The following is a 21915-nucleotide window of genomic DNA, read 5'->3' on the forward strand; positions in this document are numbered from 1 at the left end:
CCTTAACCCGAACCAACCCACCGAAGTTGCACCCCTAGAAGGAGCATTCCTAAATGTATTAGTTGTTATTTTTATTAAATTGTTTTTAACTTTTACTAATTTTTTATTTAGTATTAATTTTTGTTATTTTTAAATGGATTAAGGGATTTTAAATTTAAACTAATTAAGTTTAAAATTAATAATCTTTTTTTTATCAAAAAATTTGTAGTACAATTTTACTTTTCAAATGAAATTTAAATGAATATCAAATTATAAGATTTATTTTTTAAACTAAAATTTTCTTGTTTTTTGGTTGTTTTATTAATAAACATGCATGTGTAATCTCCAACAATATTTTAATCTCTAATAAATATTAATCAATAAATTATAACAATAATACATAATTATTGAAATATGATTTAGTTATTAAATCTATTATGATTATTTTTTTGTGTTTTAATCAAATTTTTAATGTTATTACATAATTCTGTCATTTTAATAATATTTAAAATATGATTTAATTATTAAAATTTTTGTTTCTTAAATAATTAAAATGTAGTTATTTAAAATATTATTTAGTTAATAAATTGAATAACCATAAAATTAAAATTTATATTGTTATATAATTAGTCAACTAATTATAACTTAGTTATAAAACTTATTTAATTAGTTAATTAATTAAGCTAACAATGTAATAAAAATATATATCCCTCATCAAACAGCGTCATGTCTGCCACCTTCAGAGGGTGCCTTACACCTGACAGGCACGTACACTATGGCGACGGCCCCACGCGTGCCACCTCAGCCCCACCAGTAACGGCTGCGGCAAGCTGATAGTGGCGGTTATACCCGCCCTGTTAGAGGCCAGTGGGCCTGAGACAACAGATTTTTGTTATAAGGAGCTAGTATCAAGGAACGGAGGTATCATCTTCTACTCTCGTGCTATCTTCACTCTTAGCTCTCATCTTCTCCTTGCTTCTCCTACAGAATACTAACTTAAGCATCGGAGTGTTCCCGCTAGGCAAGCCCCCGGGGATTCTTCTTCTTCTCCATCTCAGGTACCTTCCAGGAGCCACGTAAGTGCTAGCTAGGAGTGACTGGATCGCGCACCATCAGATTATAACGCATATTGGCTAAACAATGAATACTAGCGCAAAGTTTCTCCTTTGCTCAAATTTTTAGTGTATAAGTTCTTATTCCTAATGGCTAGGACCCCTCGGCCGACGCATGTAGCTTCCTCCAAGGCCTTCACGCTCGGATTGGACTGCGGTCGGGACATATGGTTCATCACGAACCAAACGTTTGCCTAGCCTTCGCAATTGAGGCAAGGACAGACAGGAGACTCAGCTGCAAACCACAACCAGCACATTGGCCTTTAATGAACAAACAAGAATAAATCTAAGTACCTCATCAAGAAGTAGCGAGCCAGTCGGCCGAGGTGTGTATCTATGGCAATAGTCGGCCACCTCAGCTCCACAACACTTAGCATGACCAAGAAAAGAGGAACGTAACCCTGACCACCTTGGCCTCGCCTAAATCAATACTTAAGGGAATAAAAGCAAGCTAGGAGAGCTACACCTCAATGGCATAGCTCAACCTCGGATAATGCACTCTAACTTCCTAAAGCAAGCGACTAAGTAATGAGCCACTTCAGACCACTTTTTGCCTACTTGTGACCTTTCGAAGGGGAAGGGCATAGATCCCTCGGTAAAAAATAAATAAAGAAAAAAGAAGCAACAAATAGTGAAACATAAAGGCATAGAGTATGCAAAAAAGTTCCATTTGATATTCAATGTTTGACATTTACAAAAAGTTTCAACCTTAGATGGGGAGGCCGAGCCCATTTACAAAAAAGAAAAATAAAAAGGAAGGAACATCGGGAGACCGGCTATGCGTCGCCCTTGGTCAGAGGGGCAACAGAGTCCTCGGCGGTGTTTGCGCAAGTAGCATCGGAGGGAACTTTGGTAGAAACCTCGATAGTATACTCAAGAGGGAGGGAGTTGGGAAGCACCTTCAGCTCATCCACCTGGAAGTCTAGCACCAGCCTCAACAATGCCTTCTAAGTAGCCTTCAGACGCATAATCAGCCAAGCACTTCTGATATTCTGGAGTCCGCCTCTAGACAAGGACAACATTTTAATAGTTGACCTCGGCTTCCATGGCCCCCGCCTCAACCTTCGTTGCTTGAGCCTCGACATCTGTTGCCTACCTTTGGGCCTCCAGTGCGACCCCATCAAGGCAAGCACACTCCTCCTTGGACTTCTTTAGCTATTCTTGGAGCCGAGCTAGCTGAGCCTGCTCAACCTTCAAATCATCCTCTAGCGTCTACCAGAGTTGCTTCTCCTCACCCTGGGCCGAGAGGGTCTCACCTCGACTGCTCTTTGTGGAAGCCACTTGCACTTCAAGTTGCTCGTTCTTCACGAGCTAGTGCACATGATCAAGGATGAGGCTGACTTGGTCTCCTAGGCTGACGTAGTGTCAGCAGACCTACAACAGATACACCATCAACAAAGCAAACGAAAGCCAACAGATAACAAGTCAAAAGTTGAACGGAACTCACCTCAGCCAGGAAGTCCAACCCCTGGTCCCGGATGACGAGGGGATTGGTCTGCATTATCCCGAAGTGATCCCTTGTGGGGATCATCCCTTTGATCAAGGCCTTACCAACCCCTTCGGGATCGATAGTCCCCTTCGCGAATGTTCCACTTGGGGTGGAACACGCGTGTGAGGCACTCCCCATCCTCAGTTGGCTCCGATGATGAGGGGTGGGGGGGGGGGAATGAAGGCCTGGTGGTAGGTCCCTTGGTAGAAGGCCTCCTCGAAGCAGCAAGAGGATCCCTCCTTTGTTCATCGCCCTCAGCATGACAATACTTGTGCATAGCTTCTTTAACGAAGGTGTAGGTGGCACCTCGGGCGGCCTCTTCTTGCCAGCCTCCCTCAGTCGGCTCCCCTCCGATGACCTCTTTCCTCGATCACCCCCTCCCCCAATGGGGGCCTGTGGCCAAGGGGTCACCTCAGTAAGCGTAGACCACCTCTCCATGTGCACGGGTGTCACCTCGTTAGGCCTCTACGGCATCTGTCCTCTTGACGTCCCCTCGGTGGGACCCTTCTTCCTTGTCAAAGCACTCTCCAATAGCATCCACTTCACATCCAATAGAATCTCTACAAGAAAAAACAAGGGATCAGTACCTCGGTGCATAGCGAAAGCCGACGCCTGAAATAGCCGACACAGGAACTTCTCTTACCGAGGGGAGCTGAGCTGAGCCCCGCAAAAACCAAAGGGAGCTCGGCCTCCACTAGGGGCTTGGCTTGAAGCTTTCTCAACACAAGAAGATGGGTTACCACAATGACTTCATTGTCCCGAAGTGTTGTCTTAGGCTTTTCGGCGTCTAAGTACATCTCCCTTCAGCCTGACTTGAAAGACCAACCCTCAGGATAGGAGATAAAGAAGAATTTGCTCTTCCAATTATGGACGACAAGGGATTGTCAATGGGTCAGCCTCTTTGAGGCTGGAAGTAATACATGTTGGCCTCGGTGGAGTGCTTCCTCGGCATAAACATGGCTCGGAACATCTTCGACGTTAGGTTCACATCTTGAAGCCAAGCCACCACCAACATGGCGATGGTGGTTCTAAGGGCGTTGGGGGATAATTGGCTAAGGGTAACCCCGTACCATTTCAATAGCTCGGAGATCAGCAGATGAAGGGGAAACCTAAGGCCAAACTCAAGGAAATGCTAGTAGACATAGATCCCCCCTCCTCCGGCATCCATGGATGATCACCAATGTTGGGGACCCTTAGTCAGTCAAACCGAGGGATATAATACCTCTTAGCTAGGGATTTAACCTAGTCATAATCTAGGATGCTATCATGCTTTGAGCATGACATATGCTCTATGTTCATCCCTCATGCAGCATGCTCGGCTATCATCCTCAGACTGAGCTCAGGCACCGGATCCCCCTTTACCACTAAGGAGGATCCCTCGGCCTCCCTAGGCACTACGGACTTGGCGCTTTCACAAGGAGAGTCCTCACTCCTTCGGCTGTACTCAGCGTCCACGGGGACGACCCTCTCCCTTAGCACCTCGACCAATTGACGCGGGGCTGGGATCTCAACAACCGATGAGCCTTGGCCGGAGCTGGCAGGAGTTGGGGTGTGGTAGGAGCTCGATCCCAAGGATTCTAGGAGTTCATAGCATTTTGGGCTAGAATCAGAGTAAGACATGATAGGGTGTTTACCTAGGACGAGGACGAGGATGAGGACGAAGAGTTATAAAGACAAGAACTAAAGCAAAGGGCTCTTAGAAGCCAAAGCACTCGAAAGAAAATAGTGAGCAAATGCGCAACTAAGGCCCATGTTTAAAGGAAAATGGATGGCCTAGATCAGACTTGATCCAATGACTATCCAAAGAAGAAACCCCGTCCACTAACCGACATGCGTCACTCACCTCGAGAAGAAGAAACCAAACAAACTAGTTGGTCTCTTCACTGCAACTCACTAGTTTGCCTAGCCATGCTGACCTAGTGAGTGCACAACTTGGTTCACCCATGTTTCGTCCCCCCTACAATAGTGACACCGCAACCTGTCATGGGCGCAACCCCAACTCACCTATTCAGGGACCCACGACACGCCCGACCCAAACCTAGTACTAGGATCTACCTCCTCCAGGGCTCGTGGCATCGTAGAACAGAGCTCCCCCCACAAAAATGGCTAAGTACCAGCTCGGGCACCCAAGCACCCTCTCCTCGGCACACTCAGCCGAGGCCGAGGCCTCAATGGGCTCACCATCGCACCAGCATGAAGACAAGACAGGGGGCAAAACCTTCCCTCGTTCACATGCAATGATAACCTTGAAGCCGAAGTTGAGGCCTCCTAATAGGAGCCTCTACGGCCACCCTCAAAGAACAAAGGCAAGCTGACGTTACCACAGGCCACAACGTGCACAGAAGGCTCATCGACGTCTCCTAGCACAAACCAACACACTCCCTTTGGCCGAAACCGAGGCCCTCCCAATTCAGACCTCCACCACAACCTCAGGAGTGGAGGGGAAAATGACGTAGGTGCAGATGGCCCTGCCGCAGTCGCAGGCTTGCACATGTCAAGCGACGCATGTTGGAGCGGAATTAATCAGTAGACGCGCAGAACCCAGCTCGGCGGGTTTCAGGGAACCAATAGCGCAGGGTCACCTGGTGGCCTCGGATGGCCTCATTCCTCACGTACGAACCTGATCCCCACTATCCGAGCTCACCTACCTCCAAGCGGATTCAAGTATAAATAGGAGGTGACCCCCTCAAGGTAAAGGATTGAATACTTGAGCTCTCTCACTAGCACTTGAGATCTTTTGCTCTCCCGTGACCTCGTTCGGGTGCTTTTACCTCAGACCTCGTCCATTCCACCCCGATACTAACTTGACTATCGAAATCTTTGCCTCGGGTCTTCACCTGAGGTTTTGTGGTCCTGAAGTTCGAATTGATAATATACTCAAATAGCTTGCTCAGCCTTTTTTATTTTATTTGGATGGCAAGGAACAATCCAACTTTTAATAACACTCCTGTTTCCATTGAATGGATTCTCTCCTCCATCTCTAAAACTCAGTTGGAATTAACTAAATCTGTTACTCAATATCCTTACAACCAGAATGTGAGTTCTTTACAGATAAATGATCATTTTCTTCCATTGTTCAACCAATTTGAGGTTGTTTTACATTGTGGTGGGGGTATTATTAAGGGGTAGGGAATTTCTTTTGGTGTGTGTATATTTGACTCAAATAAATCCTTTGTCTTGGTTGCAGGAGGGAGGAAGTTTTTGGCTAGAAATCCAATGATAGTTGAACTTCTTGAAATACATCCAGCCAGTTATGGTTGTGGCTAAAAATAAAAGATGGGAAAGGATTCTTATTCTATGTGATGCCAAATCTATCATAGATTTTTTGAATAGGGGTTTCCCTTCACTTCCTTAGAAAACATATGCTTGGAGCCTTGGACTGATGGCATTAAAACTCTTTCTACCTCCATCTCTTCCATAAAATTTCATTATGTTTATAAAACTTTTGAATATGGATGCTTGGACTTATGGGTTGGAGCTTTTTCCCAATATACCTTTCTATTGTCAAATGGAAATAGCTCAAAATTCGGGCTTTTGGGCTTCTAAACAGTCAAAAAGCCTGCACAAAAAGATTTGCCAAATGCGATCAAAGTTTTTGTACCGGGACAGCCCTCCCTCTTGTATTGAACATGTTTATTGTTGTGGATGTAAATACTTACATTGTTTTTATGAGAATGAAATTTCTCTCGATGTAAAATTCGACTTGTGATAAATTTTATATTGATTTTCATTGGTAATTTATGTTTCATCCAAATGGCTATAAAACTGGACCAAAGTGTAATACTCCTCCAATTCGATATTTACACTGCAAACAAACGCAACCCAAAGGTAATACTCCTCCGGTTCGATATTTACATTGCAAACAAATGTAGCCCAAAGGTATGACCCGACCTACAATACAGAGACCGGATCTGCTCCTCACACTGACCTCACACCCACATCCTATCATGGGAACATATCCTGTACGGAATGATGGTTCAGCCCAGGGTCAGAATTTGTAGGCTCAAAGTACATTTAGGGTAGGTGCCAACTCAGAATTGATGCCAATTCACAGGCGGGTATGGGTGCATAAAAATGTAAGTTTTTAACCTTTTGAATGTTTATAGCTCTCGTTGGAAATAAAAAATCCGCATTGAGCCTGTTTTTACTTCTCTGTAAGTTATTATTGACGGGAGATGTTCCGAATGGATGGTGGATGTGCCCGTGAGGCGCCCATGTGTGAGGAGCAAATCCCGTTCCCGCGATACATCTCCCAAGAAGCAGTTCGTTTTTTAAGCCGAAAATACATTATGGCTAATTGGTTATGAAACAAACAAAAAAGAGGGAACTAAAAGCAAAAGGACAAATAAAAAAGGGAAAACAGCTTCCATTGTCTACAAAATTGTAGATCCATAGGGTTGGGTCTCCTTAAAATTGCTTTTCCATTTTTTTGTTGCCCTCTCAATCAAAGTCAGAGCTGTCTACGCCATTTTTTGAGCTCGTCCTTGCGAGTAGCTTTTGATAAATCAATTTTTTGGGCTAAGTACCTTGTCATTCGGTTTGTTTCCAAGTGGCCGATGACTCAAAAGCCGAAGTGGAGAATTTTGCTGGGTGAGGACCTGGATGTCGAGCTGGGAGTGGACCAAGTGCCAAGCTGACTGGTGGTAAGCTGGATTAATTGTTGAGCTTTGTAATTGTTTAGAGACATGCAAGGAATCAATGTCAGAGGACCCGGAGTGGCTAACCTGGCGAGGTTGCTCTGATGCTAAAGTCAGTACACTCATAGTAGATTGCCAACTAAAAATCATGAAGTATGAGATCTAGAATATGCTTACTTGCCCCCCTATGCCATTGGGGTTGGTGCCTTTATATAGACATTGTTCAGCGTGGGTTTCACACACCGCATCCAAGATTTCCGCGAGGTCGTCTAAGTGGTTCGAGATTTCCAGAGGCAACTGCCATGCACGTTGGCTATCCTCCGGAACGTTCGGTACATGGCCAACTTCCAAGGATCATGGAAGTATTGGGATATGCATGTCGAATTTGTCAGCGAGCACATCTCACAAGTCACCACCTGGACCTCAATCAGGCTGACACACCCTCGAGGGAGGTCGTTCCTCATCGAGGTCAGCTCAGCTAGTGATGAGGTTCTGCATGTCGGTCCTGGATGAGATGCTTCTAGCCGACCTGAATTGTGGTTGAGGTCGTCAGGTCAGCGCCTATGCCAGGTCACCAGTTCGGAACACCATCATCTTGGCTAAATTGTTGCCAAAGTGGTTCGAGGTGTTGGCCAATTGTTTTGAGATGCCACCACTCACAATGTCATTGGAGGGCAAAATCCGCTCTCATCAGCTTTCTCTCACCATTGCGAAATTGAGGGAAGCGTCCCGCTGCATGAAGCCATGAACAAAAGAACCGTACGTGTATAAATTCTTAACAGGGTTATGGCATGCATTGTCATTCTTCTGTAGGTAGATGGTATCGAAGAGCTCTGACTGAACATCTCTGTTTTCATGGTTTAAGAGTGGGTGGATGTATTATGCAATTTTCAGTTTTCATCGTCTATCTGGTTCAGGAAGAACGAATATCACTCTCAAATCCTTTGAAACCACGACTTTCATCGTTTCTGGACTTCTTGCTGGGGTGTACAAGAGAGGATCTAATCTTCAGGTTTTCTAGTTCAGGTGACGAGTCAGTACCTGGTGGCTCTCTCTCTGCGGAAGAGAGTGTATGGCCGAAAAAAGCGCTCTTGACGTGGCGCAATTTAGTTTGGACTCGTTGGGATTTTTGCTGCCCACACCGAAGACTAGGGTTCGAGAAATTTCTTCGTTGTTCTTTTATCGGTTTTCCTTCCACAAAGGTACGTATTTTTCCCTATCTGGTTTCCAACAATTTTTTGTCCAAAATTATTATATTAATTTCATTGTTTTCGTTTACTTTAGATTGAATCTTCTGCTGCCGAATCGTAACCCTACAAATTTCGACGAAAATCAGGAGGCAGTGGAGTGAACTGGAATTCAATTTCTAGGGTTTTATTTGTCTGCAGAGATTTTGTTTTCTAGGGTTTTGTTGAGGTTGGATTCATAGAATTTTGCGGTGTTGATGTTATTGTTGTGGTGGTGATGGATGAGGTGAAGCATAAGTCGAAGAGAGAGGATGCGGGAAGGAAGGGGGATACGAAAAGAGGGGATCGGGAAAGAGAAGAGAGGAAGAAGAGTCGGCGGGCGGAGCGTGAGAGGAGTGTTGATGAGAAGTACAAGGAGAGGGATAGAGAGGATAGAGATAGAGACGACAGAGGCAGAGAAGAAAGAGAGAGGAAGAGGAAGAGGAAGGAGAGGGAGAAGGTGAAAGACAAAGAAAGGGAGAGGGAAAGGGAGAGGGAGAGGGAGAAAGAGAGAGAGCACAGAGAGAGGGAGAGGGAAAGGGAGAAAGAGAGAGAGCACAGAGAGAGGGAGAGGGAGAGGGAGAGAGAAGAAAGAGAGAGGGAAAGGGATAAAGAGAGAGAGCACAAAGAGAGGGAAAGAGAGGATCGAGAGAGGGATAGGGAGAGGGAGAGGGAGAGAGATAGAGAAAGAGACAGAGCAGACAGAGAGAGAGAAAGGGAGAAAGAGAGAGAACACAAAGAGAGGGAAAGAGAGGATCGAGAGAGGGAGAGGGAGAGAGGTAAAGGGAGGGAGCGAGCAAAACAGAAGAGAGAAAGGGAAGAAAGAGAGCGTGAGAGGGATGATGGGGAGAGGGAGAGAGAAAGGGAGAAGGTCAGGGAGAAGGAGAAACGTCGGGAATTGGATAGGGATGAGGACGGGGAAGCTGATGATTATGACAGGAAGCGGCAGAAGAGAGAGGAGGATTATAATCAGGAAAGAGAATGTGAACAGAGAAAATTGGATGAGGAGATGGACAAACGGAGGAGGAGAGTTCAGGAATGGCAGGAATTGAGGAGGAAGAAGGAAGAATGTGAAAGGGAGAAGCGTGGAGAAGTAACTGGGGATGAAACCAAGTTGGGTAAGAACTGGACACTCGAAGGAGAATCTGATGATGATGAAGCCGTTCCCGCAGAGAAGTTGGATAAGGATATGGACTTGCATGATGATACTAAGCCTGCTGCTGAAGGCAGAGATGATATGGTGGTGGATTCTGGGAATGGAAGTGGAGTGCATACGGCACAAAATGGAGGTGACAGTGTCAGTGGGGAGGAGGAAATTGACCCATTGGATGCTTTCATGAATTCTATGGTATTGCCTGAAGTTGAGAAACTGAACAGTTTTGTGGACACTTCTAAGGTTGAGGATAAAAAATCTGATTCCAAGAAAAAGGACCAGAAAGACGGTACAAGTAATGGGGTTCAACCGAGAAAAGGTATAAATAAATCCATTGGAAGAATAATTCCTGGTGAGGATTCTGATTCAGATTATGGTGACCTTGAAAATGATGAAGCTCCACTAGAAGATGAAGATGATGATGAATTCATGAAAAGGGTGAAGAAGACTAAAGCTGAGAAATTGACGCTAGTTGATCACTCAAAGATCCAGTATCCACCTTTCAGGAAGAATTTCTACATTGAAGTGAAAGAGATTTCAAGGATGACATCTGAGGAGGTAGCTGCTTACAGAAAGCAGCTAGAATTGAAGATACATGGAAAGGATGTGCCCAAGCCTGTGAAAACATGGAACCAGACTGGTCTGATGAGTAAAATACTGGATATGATAAAGAAGCTTAACTTTGAAAAGCCTATGACCATCCAAGCTCAGGCATTACCAATAATTATGAGTGGTAGAGACTGCATTGGAATTGCAAAGACTGGTTCAGGGAAAACGTTGGCTTTTGTTTTACCAATGTTGAGGCATATCAAGGACCAACCACCTGTTGTTCCTGGAGATGGTCCTATTGGGCTTATAATGGCACCTACAAGGGAGCTTGTCCAGCAAATCCACAGTGATATCAAGAAGTTTGCCAAGGTGGTGGGTGTTAATTGTGTGCCTGTATATGGAGGTTCTGGAGTTGCCCAACAAATAAGTGAATTAAAGCGTGGGGCTGAGATTGTTGTCTGCACTCCAGGTAGGATGATAGATATTCTTTGCACCAGTAGTGGAAAGATTACAAATCTCCGTAGAGTTACATATCTGGTTATGGATGAAGCGGATAGAATGTTTGACATGGGTTTTGAACCTCAGATTACTCGCATTGTTCAAAATACCCGGCCAGATCGACAGACAGTACTCTTCTCTGCCACTTTTCCTCGTCAAGTTGAGATGCTGGCACGTAAAGTGTTGAACAAGCCTGTGGAAATACAGGTTGGGGGAAGGAGTGTGGTGAACAAGGACATAACACAGTTGGTTGAGGTGAGACCAGAAAGTGAAAGATTTCTGCGACTCCTAGAACTGCTTGGAGAATGGCACGAGAAGGGAAAGATTTTAGTATTTGTCCACACACAGGAAAAATGTGATTCTTTGTTCAAAGACTTGCTAAGACATGGTTATCCTTGCCTCTCTCTTCATGGAGCTAAGGATCAAACAGATCGTGAATCCACCATTTCTGATTTCAAGAGCAATGTCTGCAACCTGTTGATTGCAACAAGTGTTGCAGCAAGGGGTTTAGATGTGAAGGAGCTTGAACTGGTGATTAACTTTGATGTCCCAAACCACTATGAAGATTATGTCCATCGTGTTGGCCGGACTGGTCGAGCAGGTAGGAAGGGCTATGCTATTACATTTATATCAGAGGAGGATGCGAGATATGCTCCAGATCTTGTAAAAGCCTTGGAACTTTCTGAACAATCAGTCCCTGAAGATCTGAAGGCTCTGGCTGATGGGTTCATGGCAAAAGTAAATCAAGGACTTGAACAAGCTCATGGGACTGGTTATGGTGGAAGTGGTTTTAAGTTCAATGAGGAAGAGGATGAAGTGAGAAAAGCTGCAAAGAAAGCACAGGCAAGGGAATATGGTTTTGAGGAAGACAAATCAGATTCAGAGTCTGAAGATGAAGGGATACGGAAGGCAGGAGGGGACATCACCCAACAAACTACCCTTGCTCAGGTTGCTGCTTTAGCTGCAGCCTCCAAGGTAAGTATGGCTTCAGTGCCAACCCCTATCACTGCAGCACAATTTCTTCCAAATGGAGGACTACCCGTGCCTCTACCTGGTGTCCTTGGTTTATCTATACCAGCCACAGCAGCTGTCGTTCCTGGAGCTACACTTCCCATTGTACCCAATGAAGGAGCAGCTCGTGCTGTGGCATTGGCAGCTGCGATGAATTTGCAGCATAACCTTGCAAAGATCCAAGCTGATGTAATGCCTGAACATTATGAAGCAGAGCTTGAGATTAATGATTTCCCCCAGAATGCTCGTTGGAAGGTGACCCATAAGGAAACTTTAGGTCCAATTTCTGAATGGACAGGAGCTGCTATTACAACAAGGGGGCAGTATTATCCACCTGGTAAAATTCCAGGACCTGGTGAGCGCAAGCTCTACCTGTTCATTGAGGGACCTACTGAACAATCAGTGAAAAGAGCAAAAGCAGAATTGAAGCGTGTTTTGGAGGATGTCACAAACCAGACATTGTCAATCCCTGGTTCAGCCCAGCCAGGAAGATACTCAGTTCTTTGAAAACTTGGTTAAGATGTCACTAGTTGGCTGAATGTAACTGCTTTTATGTTCTCTAGCTGTTTAAAAACCATTCTTTGGATCTCTATCTGCAGTCCAGATTCTATTGTTCTTTGGATGCTTATATTTTGCCCACTAGGATTCACTTTCTCATTGTTTTCCCCATAAAAGCTGTTAGAAAAACTTGTGATATCAAGAAATGGAAGCAAATGGTTGTCTTGCAAGGTTTTGTTGTCATCAACTCATTATGAGCTGTCTTACTTGTTAATTTGCACGTGTTGCACTTTTTGATTTTACTTGGGAATCAGCAATAAAATCATATCTGAGATAATAAATGGCATTAGATGTTTGAGTGCAATTTTTATGTTCCAATGATTAAGAATAGATATATTAGGACTTGGGTTTCTAACGTTTAAACTCATAGAAAGCCTTCTGAATCTTTGTCTGTACTATGAACCATGGATGCACTGGATCTGTTTGAGGGAAGAGATGGAAGAGGACCTGGTCGAAGAAGAGTGAAGGGTTTTTGGAGGAAATAGACAGGAAGGTAGTGGAAGTTGAGTCGGATCGTGGCTGCTCTTTTGGAGTTTTTTCCTCTTGGCCAAGATATAGAGGGGGTGATGGTCCGAGGAATTTGGCCAAGATATAGAGGGGGTGATGGAAGACAAGGACGAAAGCTGGCAATCTGGTGGTGGCCATTTGTAGTTCCTTGTTGCAGATTGGTTTTGTTCATCTTTTTTTTTCTGAGTTTTCTCATGTCAAGTGAAACGACTCTCTGCAAAAAGAATATGTTAAATTATAATATGGATTCTCTTGCCCACAAGAATCCTACCCACGTCTATCCATATCATTCTACAACTCAACATTGGGAACATCTCCCTATAAATGGTAACATGTTAATACTGAAGATATTTCCAATGTAAAGCTGGGAAAGGATTCTTATTCTATCTGATGCCAAATCTGTTACAGATTTTTTGAATTTGGGTTTCCCTTCTCTTCCGTGGAAAACATATGCTTGGAGCCTTGGACTGATGGCATACTCCATCTCTTCTATAAAATTCATTATGTTTATAAAACTTTTGAATATGGATCCTTGGACTTGTGGGTTGAAGCTTTGTCCCATTAGACCTCTCTATTGTCAAATGGAAAAGCTCAAAATTCGGGCTTTTGGGCTTCTAAACAGTCAAAAACCTGCACAGAAAGATTTGTCAAATGCGACCAAAGTTTTTGTACCGGGACAGTCCTCCCTCTTGTATTGAACATGTTTATTGTTATGGCTGTAAGTATTTTGTTTTTATGAGAATGAAATTTCTTTCAATGTAAAATTCGACCTGTGAGAAATTTTATATTGATTTTCAATGGTAATTTGTGTTTCATCCAAATGGCTATAAAACTGGATCAAAGTGTAATTCTCCTCCGATTCAACATTTACTTCGCAAACAAACGCCGCCCAAAGGGAATACTCCTTCGATTTGATATTTACACTGCAAACAAACACAGCCCCTGATTTGATGTGTACACTGCAAACAAGCGCAGCCCAAAGGTAAGATCCAACTTGCAATGGGGAAACCGGATCTGCTCCTCACAGTGACCCCACACCTACATCCAATCATGAAATTTTTGTACGGAATGATGGTTCAACCCAGGTCAAAATTTGTAAGATCAAATACATTTAGGGCAGGTCAGAATTGATGCCAATTCACTGGCATGTAAGTTTTAACCTTTTAAATGTTTATAGTTTTCATTTTCTATAAGTTATTATTGGCGGAAGATGTTTCGAATGGACGGTAAGTTATTATTGACGAGAGATGTTCCGAATGGACGGTGATGTGAGCCAATGTGTGAGGAGCAGATCCCGTTCCAGCGACACAGCTCCCATGAAGTTCGTTTTTTAAGCCGGAAACACATTATGCTAATTGTCTACGAAACAAACAAAAAAGAGGGGATTAAAAGCGAAAGGAGAAATAAAAAAAGGGAAAACAGCATCCATTGTCTACAAAATTGTTGATCTACATGCTTTTCCATTTTTCTGTTGCCCTCTCAATCAAAGTCAGAGCTGTCTACGCCATTTTTTGAACTCGTCCAACATTGCCAAATTGAGGGAAGCGTGCCGCTGCATGAAGCCATGAACAAAAGAACCGTAAGTGTATAAATTCTTAACAGGGTTATGGCATGCATTGTCATTCTCCTGTAGGTAGATGGTATCGTCGAGAAATTTCTTCGTTGTTCTTTTATCGGTTTTCCTTCCACAAAGGTACGTATTTTTCCCCATCTGGTTTCCAACGATATTTTGTCCAAAATTATTTTATTAATTTCATTTTTTTTGTTTACTTTAGATTGAATCTTCTGCTGCCGAATCGTAATCCTACAAATTTCGACGAAAATCAGGAGGCAGTAGAGTGAACTGGAATTCGATTTCTAGGGTTTTATTTGTCTGCAGAGATTTTGTTTTCTAGGGTTTTGTTGAGGTTGGATTCATAGAATTTTGCGGTGTTGATGTTATTGTTGTGGTGGTGATGGATGAGGTGAAGCATAAGTCGAGGAGAGAGGATGCGGGAAGGAAGGAGGATACGAAAAGAGGGGATCGGGAAAGAGAAGAGAAGAAGAGTCGGCGGGCGGAGCGTGAGAGGAGTGTTGATGAGAAGTACAAGGAGAGGGATAGAGAGGATAGAGATAGAGACGACAGAGGCAGAGAAGAAAGAGAGAGGAAGAGGAAGAGGAAGGAGAGGGAGAAGGTGAAAGACAACGAAAGGGAGAGAGATAGGGAAGACAGAGAGAGGGAAAGGGAGAAAGAGAGAGAGCACAGAGAGAGGGAGAGGGAGAGGGAGAGAGACAGAGAGAGGGAAAGGGATAAAGAGAGAGAGCACAAAGAGAGGGAAAGAGAGGATCGAGAGAGGGAGAGGGAGAGGGAGAGAGATAGAGAAAGAGACAGAGCAGACAGAGAGAGAGAACGGGAGAAAGAGAGAGAACACAAAGAGAGGGAAAGAGAGGATCGAGAGAGGGAGAGGGAGAAAGAGAGAGAGAGAGAAAGAGACAGAGTAGACAGAGAGAGGGAGAGGGAGAAAGATAGAGAGCAGAGAGAGAGAGAAAGAGAGGATCAAGATAGGGAGAGGGAGAGAGGTAAAGTGAGGGAGCGAGCAAGACAGAAGAGAGAAAGGGAAGAAAGAGAGCGTGAGAGGGAGAGAGAAAGGGAGAAGGAGAAACGTCATAGGGATGAGGATAGGGAAGCTGATGATTATGACAGGAAGCGGCAGAAGAGAGAGGAGGATTATAATCAGGAAAGAGAACGTGAACAGAGAAAATTGGATGAGGAGATGGACAAACGGAGGAGGAGAGTTCAGGAATGGCAGGAATTGAGGAGGAAGAAGGAAGAATGTGAAAGGGAGAAGCGTGGAGAAGTAACTGGGGATGAAACCAAGTTGGGTAAGAACTGGACACTCGAAGGAGAATCTGATGATGATGAAGCCGTTCCCGCAGAGAAGTTGGATAAGGATATGGACTTGCATGATGATACTAAGCCTGCTGCTGAAGGCAGAGATGATATGGTGGTGGATTCTGGGAATGGAAGTGGAGTGCATACGGCACAAAATGGAGGTGACAGTGTCAGTGGGGAGGAGGAAATTGACCCATTGGATGCTTTCATGAATTCTATGGTATTGCCTGAAGTTGAGAAACTGAACAGTTTTGTGGACACTTCTAAGGTTGAGGATAAAAAATCTGATTCCAAGAAAAAGGACCAGAAAGACGGTACAAGTAATGGGGTTCAACCGAGAAAAGGTATAAATAAATCCATTGGAAGAATAATTCCTGGTGAGGATTCTGATTCAGATTATGGTGACCTTGAAAATGATGAAGCTCCACTAGAAGATGAAGATGATGATGAATTCATGAAAAGGGTGAAGAAGACTAAAGCTGAGAAATTGACGCTAGTTGATCACTCAAAGATCCAGTATCCACCTTTCAGGAAGAATTTCTACATTGAAGTGAAAGAGATTTCAAGGATGACATCTGAGGAGGTAGCTGCTTACAGAAAGCAGCTAGAATTGAAGATACATGGAAAGGATGTGCCCAAGCCTGTGAAAACATGGAACCAGACTGGTCTGATGAGTAAAATACTGGATATGATAAAGAAGCTTAACTTTGAAAAGCCTATGACCATCCAAGCTCAGGCATTACCAATAATTATGAGTGGTAGAGACTGCATTGGAATTGCAAAGACTGGTTCAGGGAAAACGTTGGCTTTTGTTTTACCAATGTTGAGGCATATCAAGGACCAACCACCTGTTGTTCCTGGAGATGGTCCTATTGGGCTTATAATGGCACCTACAAGGGAGCTTGTCCAGCAAATCCACAGTGATATCAAGAAGTTTGCCAAGGTGGTGGGTGTTAATTGTGTGCCTGTATATGGAGGTTCTGGAGTTGCCCAACAAATAAGTGAATTAAAGCGTGGGGCTGAGATTGTTGTCTGCACTCCAGGTAGGATGATAGATATTCTTTGCACCAGTAGTGGAAAGATTACAAATCTCCGTAGAGTTACATATCTGGTTATGGATGAAGCGGATAGAATGTTTGACATGGGTTTTGAACCTCAGATTACTCGCATTGTTCAAAATACCCGGCCAGATCGACAGACAGTACTCTTCTCTGCCACTTTTCCTCGTCAAGTTGAGATGCTGGCACGTAAAGTGTTGAACAAGCCTGTGGAAATACAGGTTGGGGGAAGGAGTGTGGTGAACAAGGACATAACACAGTTGGTTGAGGTGAGACTAGAAAGTGAAAGATTTCTGCGACTCCTAGAACTGCTTGGAGAATGGCACGAGAAGGGAAAGATTTTAGTATTTGTCCACACACAGGAAAAATGTGATTCTTTGTTCAAAGACTTGCTAAGACATGGTTATCCTTGCCTCTCTCTTCATGGAGCTAAGGATCAAACAGATCGTGAATCCACCATTTCTGATTTCAAGAGCAATGTCTGCAACCTGTTGATTGCAACAAGTGTTGCAGCAAGGGGTTTAGATGTGAAGGAGCTTGAACTGGTGATTAACTTTGATGTCCCAAACCACTATGAAGATTATGTCCATCGTGTTGGCCGGACTGGTCGAGCAGGCAGGAAGGGCTATGCTATTACATTTATATCAGAGGAGGATGCGAGATATGCTCCAGATCTTGTAAAAGCCTTGGAACTTTCTGAACAATCAGTCCCTGAAGATCTGAAGGCTCTGGCTGATGGGTTCATGGCAAAAGTAAATCAAGGACTTGAACAAGCTCATGGGACTGGTTATGGTGGAAGTGGTTTTAAGTTCAATGAGGAAGAGGATGAAGTGAGAAAAGCTGCAAAGAAAGCACAGGCAAGGGAATATGGTTTTGAGGAAGACAAATCAGATTCAGAGTCTGAAGATGAAGGGATACGGAAGGCAGGAGGGGACATCACCCAACAAACTACCCTTGCTCAGGTTGCTGCTTTAGCTGCAGCCTCCAAGGTAAGTATAGCTTCAGTGCCAACCCCTATCACTGCAGCACAATTTCTTCCAAATGGAGGACTACCCGTGCCTCTGCCTGGTGTCCTTGGTTTATCTATACCAGCCACAGCAGCTGTCGTTCCTGGAGCTACACTTCCCATTGTACCCAATGAAGGAGCAGCTCGTGCTGTGGCATTGGCAGCTGCGATGAATTTGCAGCATAACCTTGCAAAGATCCAAGCTGATGTAATGCCTGAACATTATGAAGCAGAGCTTGAGATTAATGATTTCCCCCAGAATGCTCGTTGGAAGGTGACCCATAAGGAAACTTTAGGTCCAATTTCTGAATGGACAGGAGCTGCTATTACAACAAGGGGGCAGTATTATCCACCTGGTAAAATTCCAGGACCTGGTGAGCGCAAGCTCTACCTGTTCATTGAGGGACCTACTGAACAATCAGTGAAAAGAGCAAAAGCAGAATTGAAGCGTGTTTTGGAGGATGTCACAAACCAGACATTGTCAATCCCTGGTTCAGCCCAGCCAGGAAGATACTCAGTTCTTTGAAAACTTGGTTAAGATGTCACTAGTTGGCTGAATGTAACTGCTTTTATGTTCTCTAGCTGTTTAAAAACTATTCTTTGGATCTCTATCTGCAGTCCAGATTCTATTGTTCTTTGGATGCTTATATTTTGCCCACTAGGATTCACCTTCTTATTGTTTTCCCCATAAAAGCTGTTAGAAAAACTTGTGATATCAAGAAATGGAAGCAAATGGTTTTGTCTTGCAAGGTTTTGTTGTCATCAACTCATTATGAGCTGTCTTACTAGTTAATTTGCACGTGTCGCACTTTTTGATTTTACTTGGGAATGAACAAGTATCTGAGATAATAAATGGCATTAGATGTTTGAGTGTAATTTTTATGTTCCAATGATTAAGAACAGATATATTAGGACTTGTGTTTCTAACGTTTAAACTCATAGAAAGCATTCTGAATCTTTGTCTGTACTATGAACCATGGATGCACTGGATCTGTTTGAGGGAAGAGATGGAAGAGGACCTGGTCGAAGAAGAGTGAAGGGTTTTTGGAGGAAATAGACAGGAAGGTAGTGGAAGTTGAGTCGGATCGTGGCTGCCCTTTTGGAGTTTTTTCCCCTTGGCCAAGATATAGAGGGGTGATGGTCAGAGGAATTTGGTGCCGTCTTTCATTTGCTCTTTTCTGGATTATTTGGATGGTGAGAAATCTTCTGGAAGACAAGGATTGAAAGCAGGCAATCTGGTGGTGGCCATTTGTAGTTCTGTTGCAGATTGGTTTTGTTTCTCTCTTTTTCTGAGTTTTCTCTGGTCAAGTCAAACGACTCTCTGGAAAAAGAATATGGAAAATTTTTATTTGGATAATTGAAGAGACTCCTGATCTCCTGCCCACAAGAATTCTACCCACGTCTACCCATATCATACTACTGCTCAACATTGGGAACATCTCCATATAAATGGTAACATGTAAATACTGAAGATATTCCCAATGTAAAGCTGTAGTGTTATGTGCGTAGACGTGGGTAAGATTCTTGTGGGCAGCAGAACTAAGCTCAATTGAAGATGGGCAGTTTTTGTTCTTGTTGCTGTTGTATGGTGATATCACCCTCCCAGATTGTATCCTTTATCTTTTAGTGAAAAAATTCTTTTATTTATCAGGATAAAAGATGCACTGGATCTGTGCAAATAAAAGGTTGTAAAAACTTCAAAAATGAAATGAAACAATTTTTTTTCCTCCTAAGATCTAAAACAAAATTATTAAAGCAATTAAAACACCAAGCAGTTGATTCTATGTAATGGTAGCAAGCAGAGAATCTGTGAACAACAAGAAAATGACATAGCAGCATCCTTTAGCAAGCATGCTTTATTCAAGTTACGTTGTCTATGATTAGCTTGAAATCTTGAATTAATCTGGTCAATTAAATTAAAGTGTTGGCTAACCTCTTTCACAGTCATCAAGTTCACCAAGAAAATGAATGGATCATAAGTTAATGCATATCCTCATAGATCCAATGACATATCATTTCAAAACAAGTTAATTTGTCGTGAAATACTAAAATAACAACAAAGCTAATAATGTGTGAACAACAAACACAAATCTCATACATGATGACCAATGCACTGAAGTCCCGTGGATAAAGAAACAGATCATCAGCAAGAACAGATATCACATTACTGGAGCTACATGTTAACAGACTCCCGAGAGCCAATGCAAAAAGTTGTTTATGGATCAATAGAGATAAATTGTATAGCTTCAGATGGGAAAGTAGAATTCCAAATTATTTCAAGTTGGAGTTGTAGAATGAACTGAGGCCCAGATTAGATTAGCCTCATCATTGATTAAAAATTGTTGAAAAGAAAAAAAGCGATGTTTAGAGGGGCATCCTCAAGTTTAAGAAGTTAAGCACATAGAGTCAACATATTCTTAGATGGAGAAGTGGAAACTGATATGTCCACATGACCAGAGTCGGTGAGAAGGTTGCCACGTGGCCCATGTTGGAGGGCGAAATGCTAAATTCATTGATGAATTGGCCAAAACACGTGGGCTCCGTAATGGTCGGCTGCTCCAAATGGACCAACCTACCGAGTCAATAACGGTCACGCATTTATAATAAGTTCACTACCGAGCGGCATGGAGTTGTCGTGAACATGGTTTTTAAAATCTGACTGGACCGGAAAAATCGGGAATTAGTCAGGTGGGTTCTCTTCTGTTTATTTAGCCAAAAAATTATTGATTTGGTCAGGAATAGCTGATTCGGGTGGTTGAGCTTTATCTTTTTTAATTTTTTTTATCGTTTTGTCAGAATGAGCCATTTGTTCGATTTGAATGGTTAGACCATTTTACCCAAGGACCAGACCCTTGACTGATTCGTTGTCTGATTCAGTTTTAAAAACCTTGATTGTGACTGTTGTGGGCGGAGAATGTGGACCGGCTAGGGGAATTGTTAAATCTCCACCCAACAGTTCATTCTCTATAAATATAAACTCATAGAGGGACCCTGCTTTGTAGGGGCTGGAATGGAACTATTGACCCGTTGGCCAGGTCTCTTGCCAAAAATTGTTGAATGACTCATTGATTCGAACGGTTGAATCGTCGACCCATTGACTCGTCCAATGGTTTTTGTTTGTTTGTTTGTTTGTTTTTTCATTGGGAACCATCCAAGCAATCAGTTTTGTTTTATCCTAATCTCAATCCCTAGCCAAAAATCGTTGAATCGGTCAACGATTCATTGGCCCAAGCGGTCGAACCATTGACCCGTTTAATGGTTTTTTGTCATTTTTTATTTTTCTTTAATTTTTGTTGTTAGAACAGGCCATTCGTTCGAACCGAACAGTCGAACCGTCGACCCGAAAACTGGTAGCCAGAACAGTTCTGTCTTCAAGTCGTATGAGTCACACGCTCGAATGACATAACACATATGGTATTGCTTAATGGACCTTAGACACTCAATTTTTTGCCTATAATTTTTTTTTTGTTAGAACGAGTTGTCCATTTTTTTTTAATTGGGTATTGTCCAGGCAACCAGTTCCATTTTACCCTAATCCCGGTCCCTGGCCAAAAAACCATTGAATCAGTCAACAACTCATTGACCCGAGTGGTCAAACCGTTAACCCGTTGACCCATTCAATGGTTTTTGGCCATTTTTTTATTTTTAAATTTTTGTTGTCAGAACGGGCCATCCATTCGAATTGGACGGTCGAATTGTCAACTTGAAAGCCGATGACCAAAATGGTTCCATTTTCGGGTTGTATGAGTCACACGCTCGAATGACATAACACGTATGATACTACTTAATGGACCTCACACACAATTTTATGCCTATAATTTTTGTTGTCAGAATGGGTCATTCATTCAAATCGGATGATCGAACCGTTGACCAAAAAATCGGTGGCCATAATGGTTCCGTAATTTTTTGCTTGTAATTTTTTGGTGTTAGAACGGGCCATCTGTTCGAACTGGACGGTCGAACCGTCAACTTGAAAACCGATAGCCAAAACGGTTCCATTTTCGGGTTGTATGAGTTGCACGCTCGAATGACATAACACATATGATACTACTTAATGGACCTCACACTCAATTTTATGCCTATAATTTTTGTTGTCAGAATGGGTTGTTCTTTCAAATCGGACGGTCGAATCGTTGACCCGAAAATCGGTGGCCTGATAGGTTCCGTAATTTTTTGCTTATAATTTTTTTGGTGTCAGAACGGGCTGTCTATTTGAATCGAATAGTTGAATCGTCAACCCAAAAACCAATGGCAAGAACG

General features: G+C 43.2%; 2 protein-coding genes across 3 annotated transcripts; both read left to right on the plus strand.

Annotated features, from left to right (window-relative positions):
• Positions 1–8280: 8280 nt before the first annotated feature.
• On the plus strand, positions 8281–12382 carry LOC148852623 (DEAD-box ATP-dependent RNA helicase 45-like). The gene is made up of 2 exons (XM_088946193.1): positions 8281–8419; positions 8502–12382. Exon 2 carries the CDS (start codon positions 8682–8684, stop codon positions 12159–12161), a length of 3480 nt encoding a protein of 1159 aa, XP_088802319.1. The 5' UTR covers positions 8281–8419; positions 8502–8681; the 3' UTR covers positions 12162–12382.
• On the plus strand, positions 8298–18404 carry LOC148852624 (DEAD-box ATP-dependent RNA helicase 45-like). Of its 2 annotated transcripts, none has more exons than XM_088946192.1 (2): positions 8298–8419; positions 14495–18404. In XM_088946192.1, the coding sequence occupies exon 2, from the start codon at positions 14675–14677 to the stop codon at positions 18179–18181; it is 3507 nt and encodes a 1168-aa protein (XP_088802318.1). In that variant the 5' UTR covers positions 8298–8419; positions 14495–14674; the 3' UTR covers positions 18182–18404. The 2 variants fall into 2 exon arrangements, with proteins under 2 accessions (XP_088802318.1, XP_088802317.1); XM_088946191.1 differs by lacking the exon at positions 8298–8419 and adding an exon at positions 14366–14412.
• Positions 18405–21915: the final 3511 nt, after the last annotated feature.

The sequence above is a fragment of the Nelumbo lutea genome, chromosome 5 (assembly GCF_056320005.1).
Source record: "Nelumbo lutea isolate HS-2025 chromosome 5, American lotus-T2T, whole genome shotgun sequence".
Classification (NCBI taxonomy): domain Eukaryota; kingdom Viridiplantae; phylum Streptophyta; class Magnoliopsida; order Proteales; family Nelumbonaceae; genus Nelumbo; species Nelumbo lutea.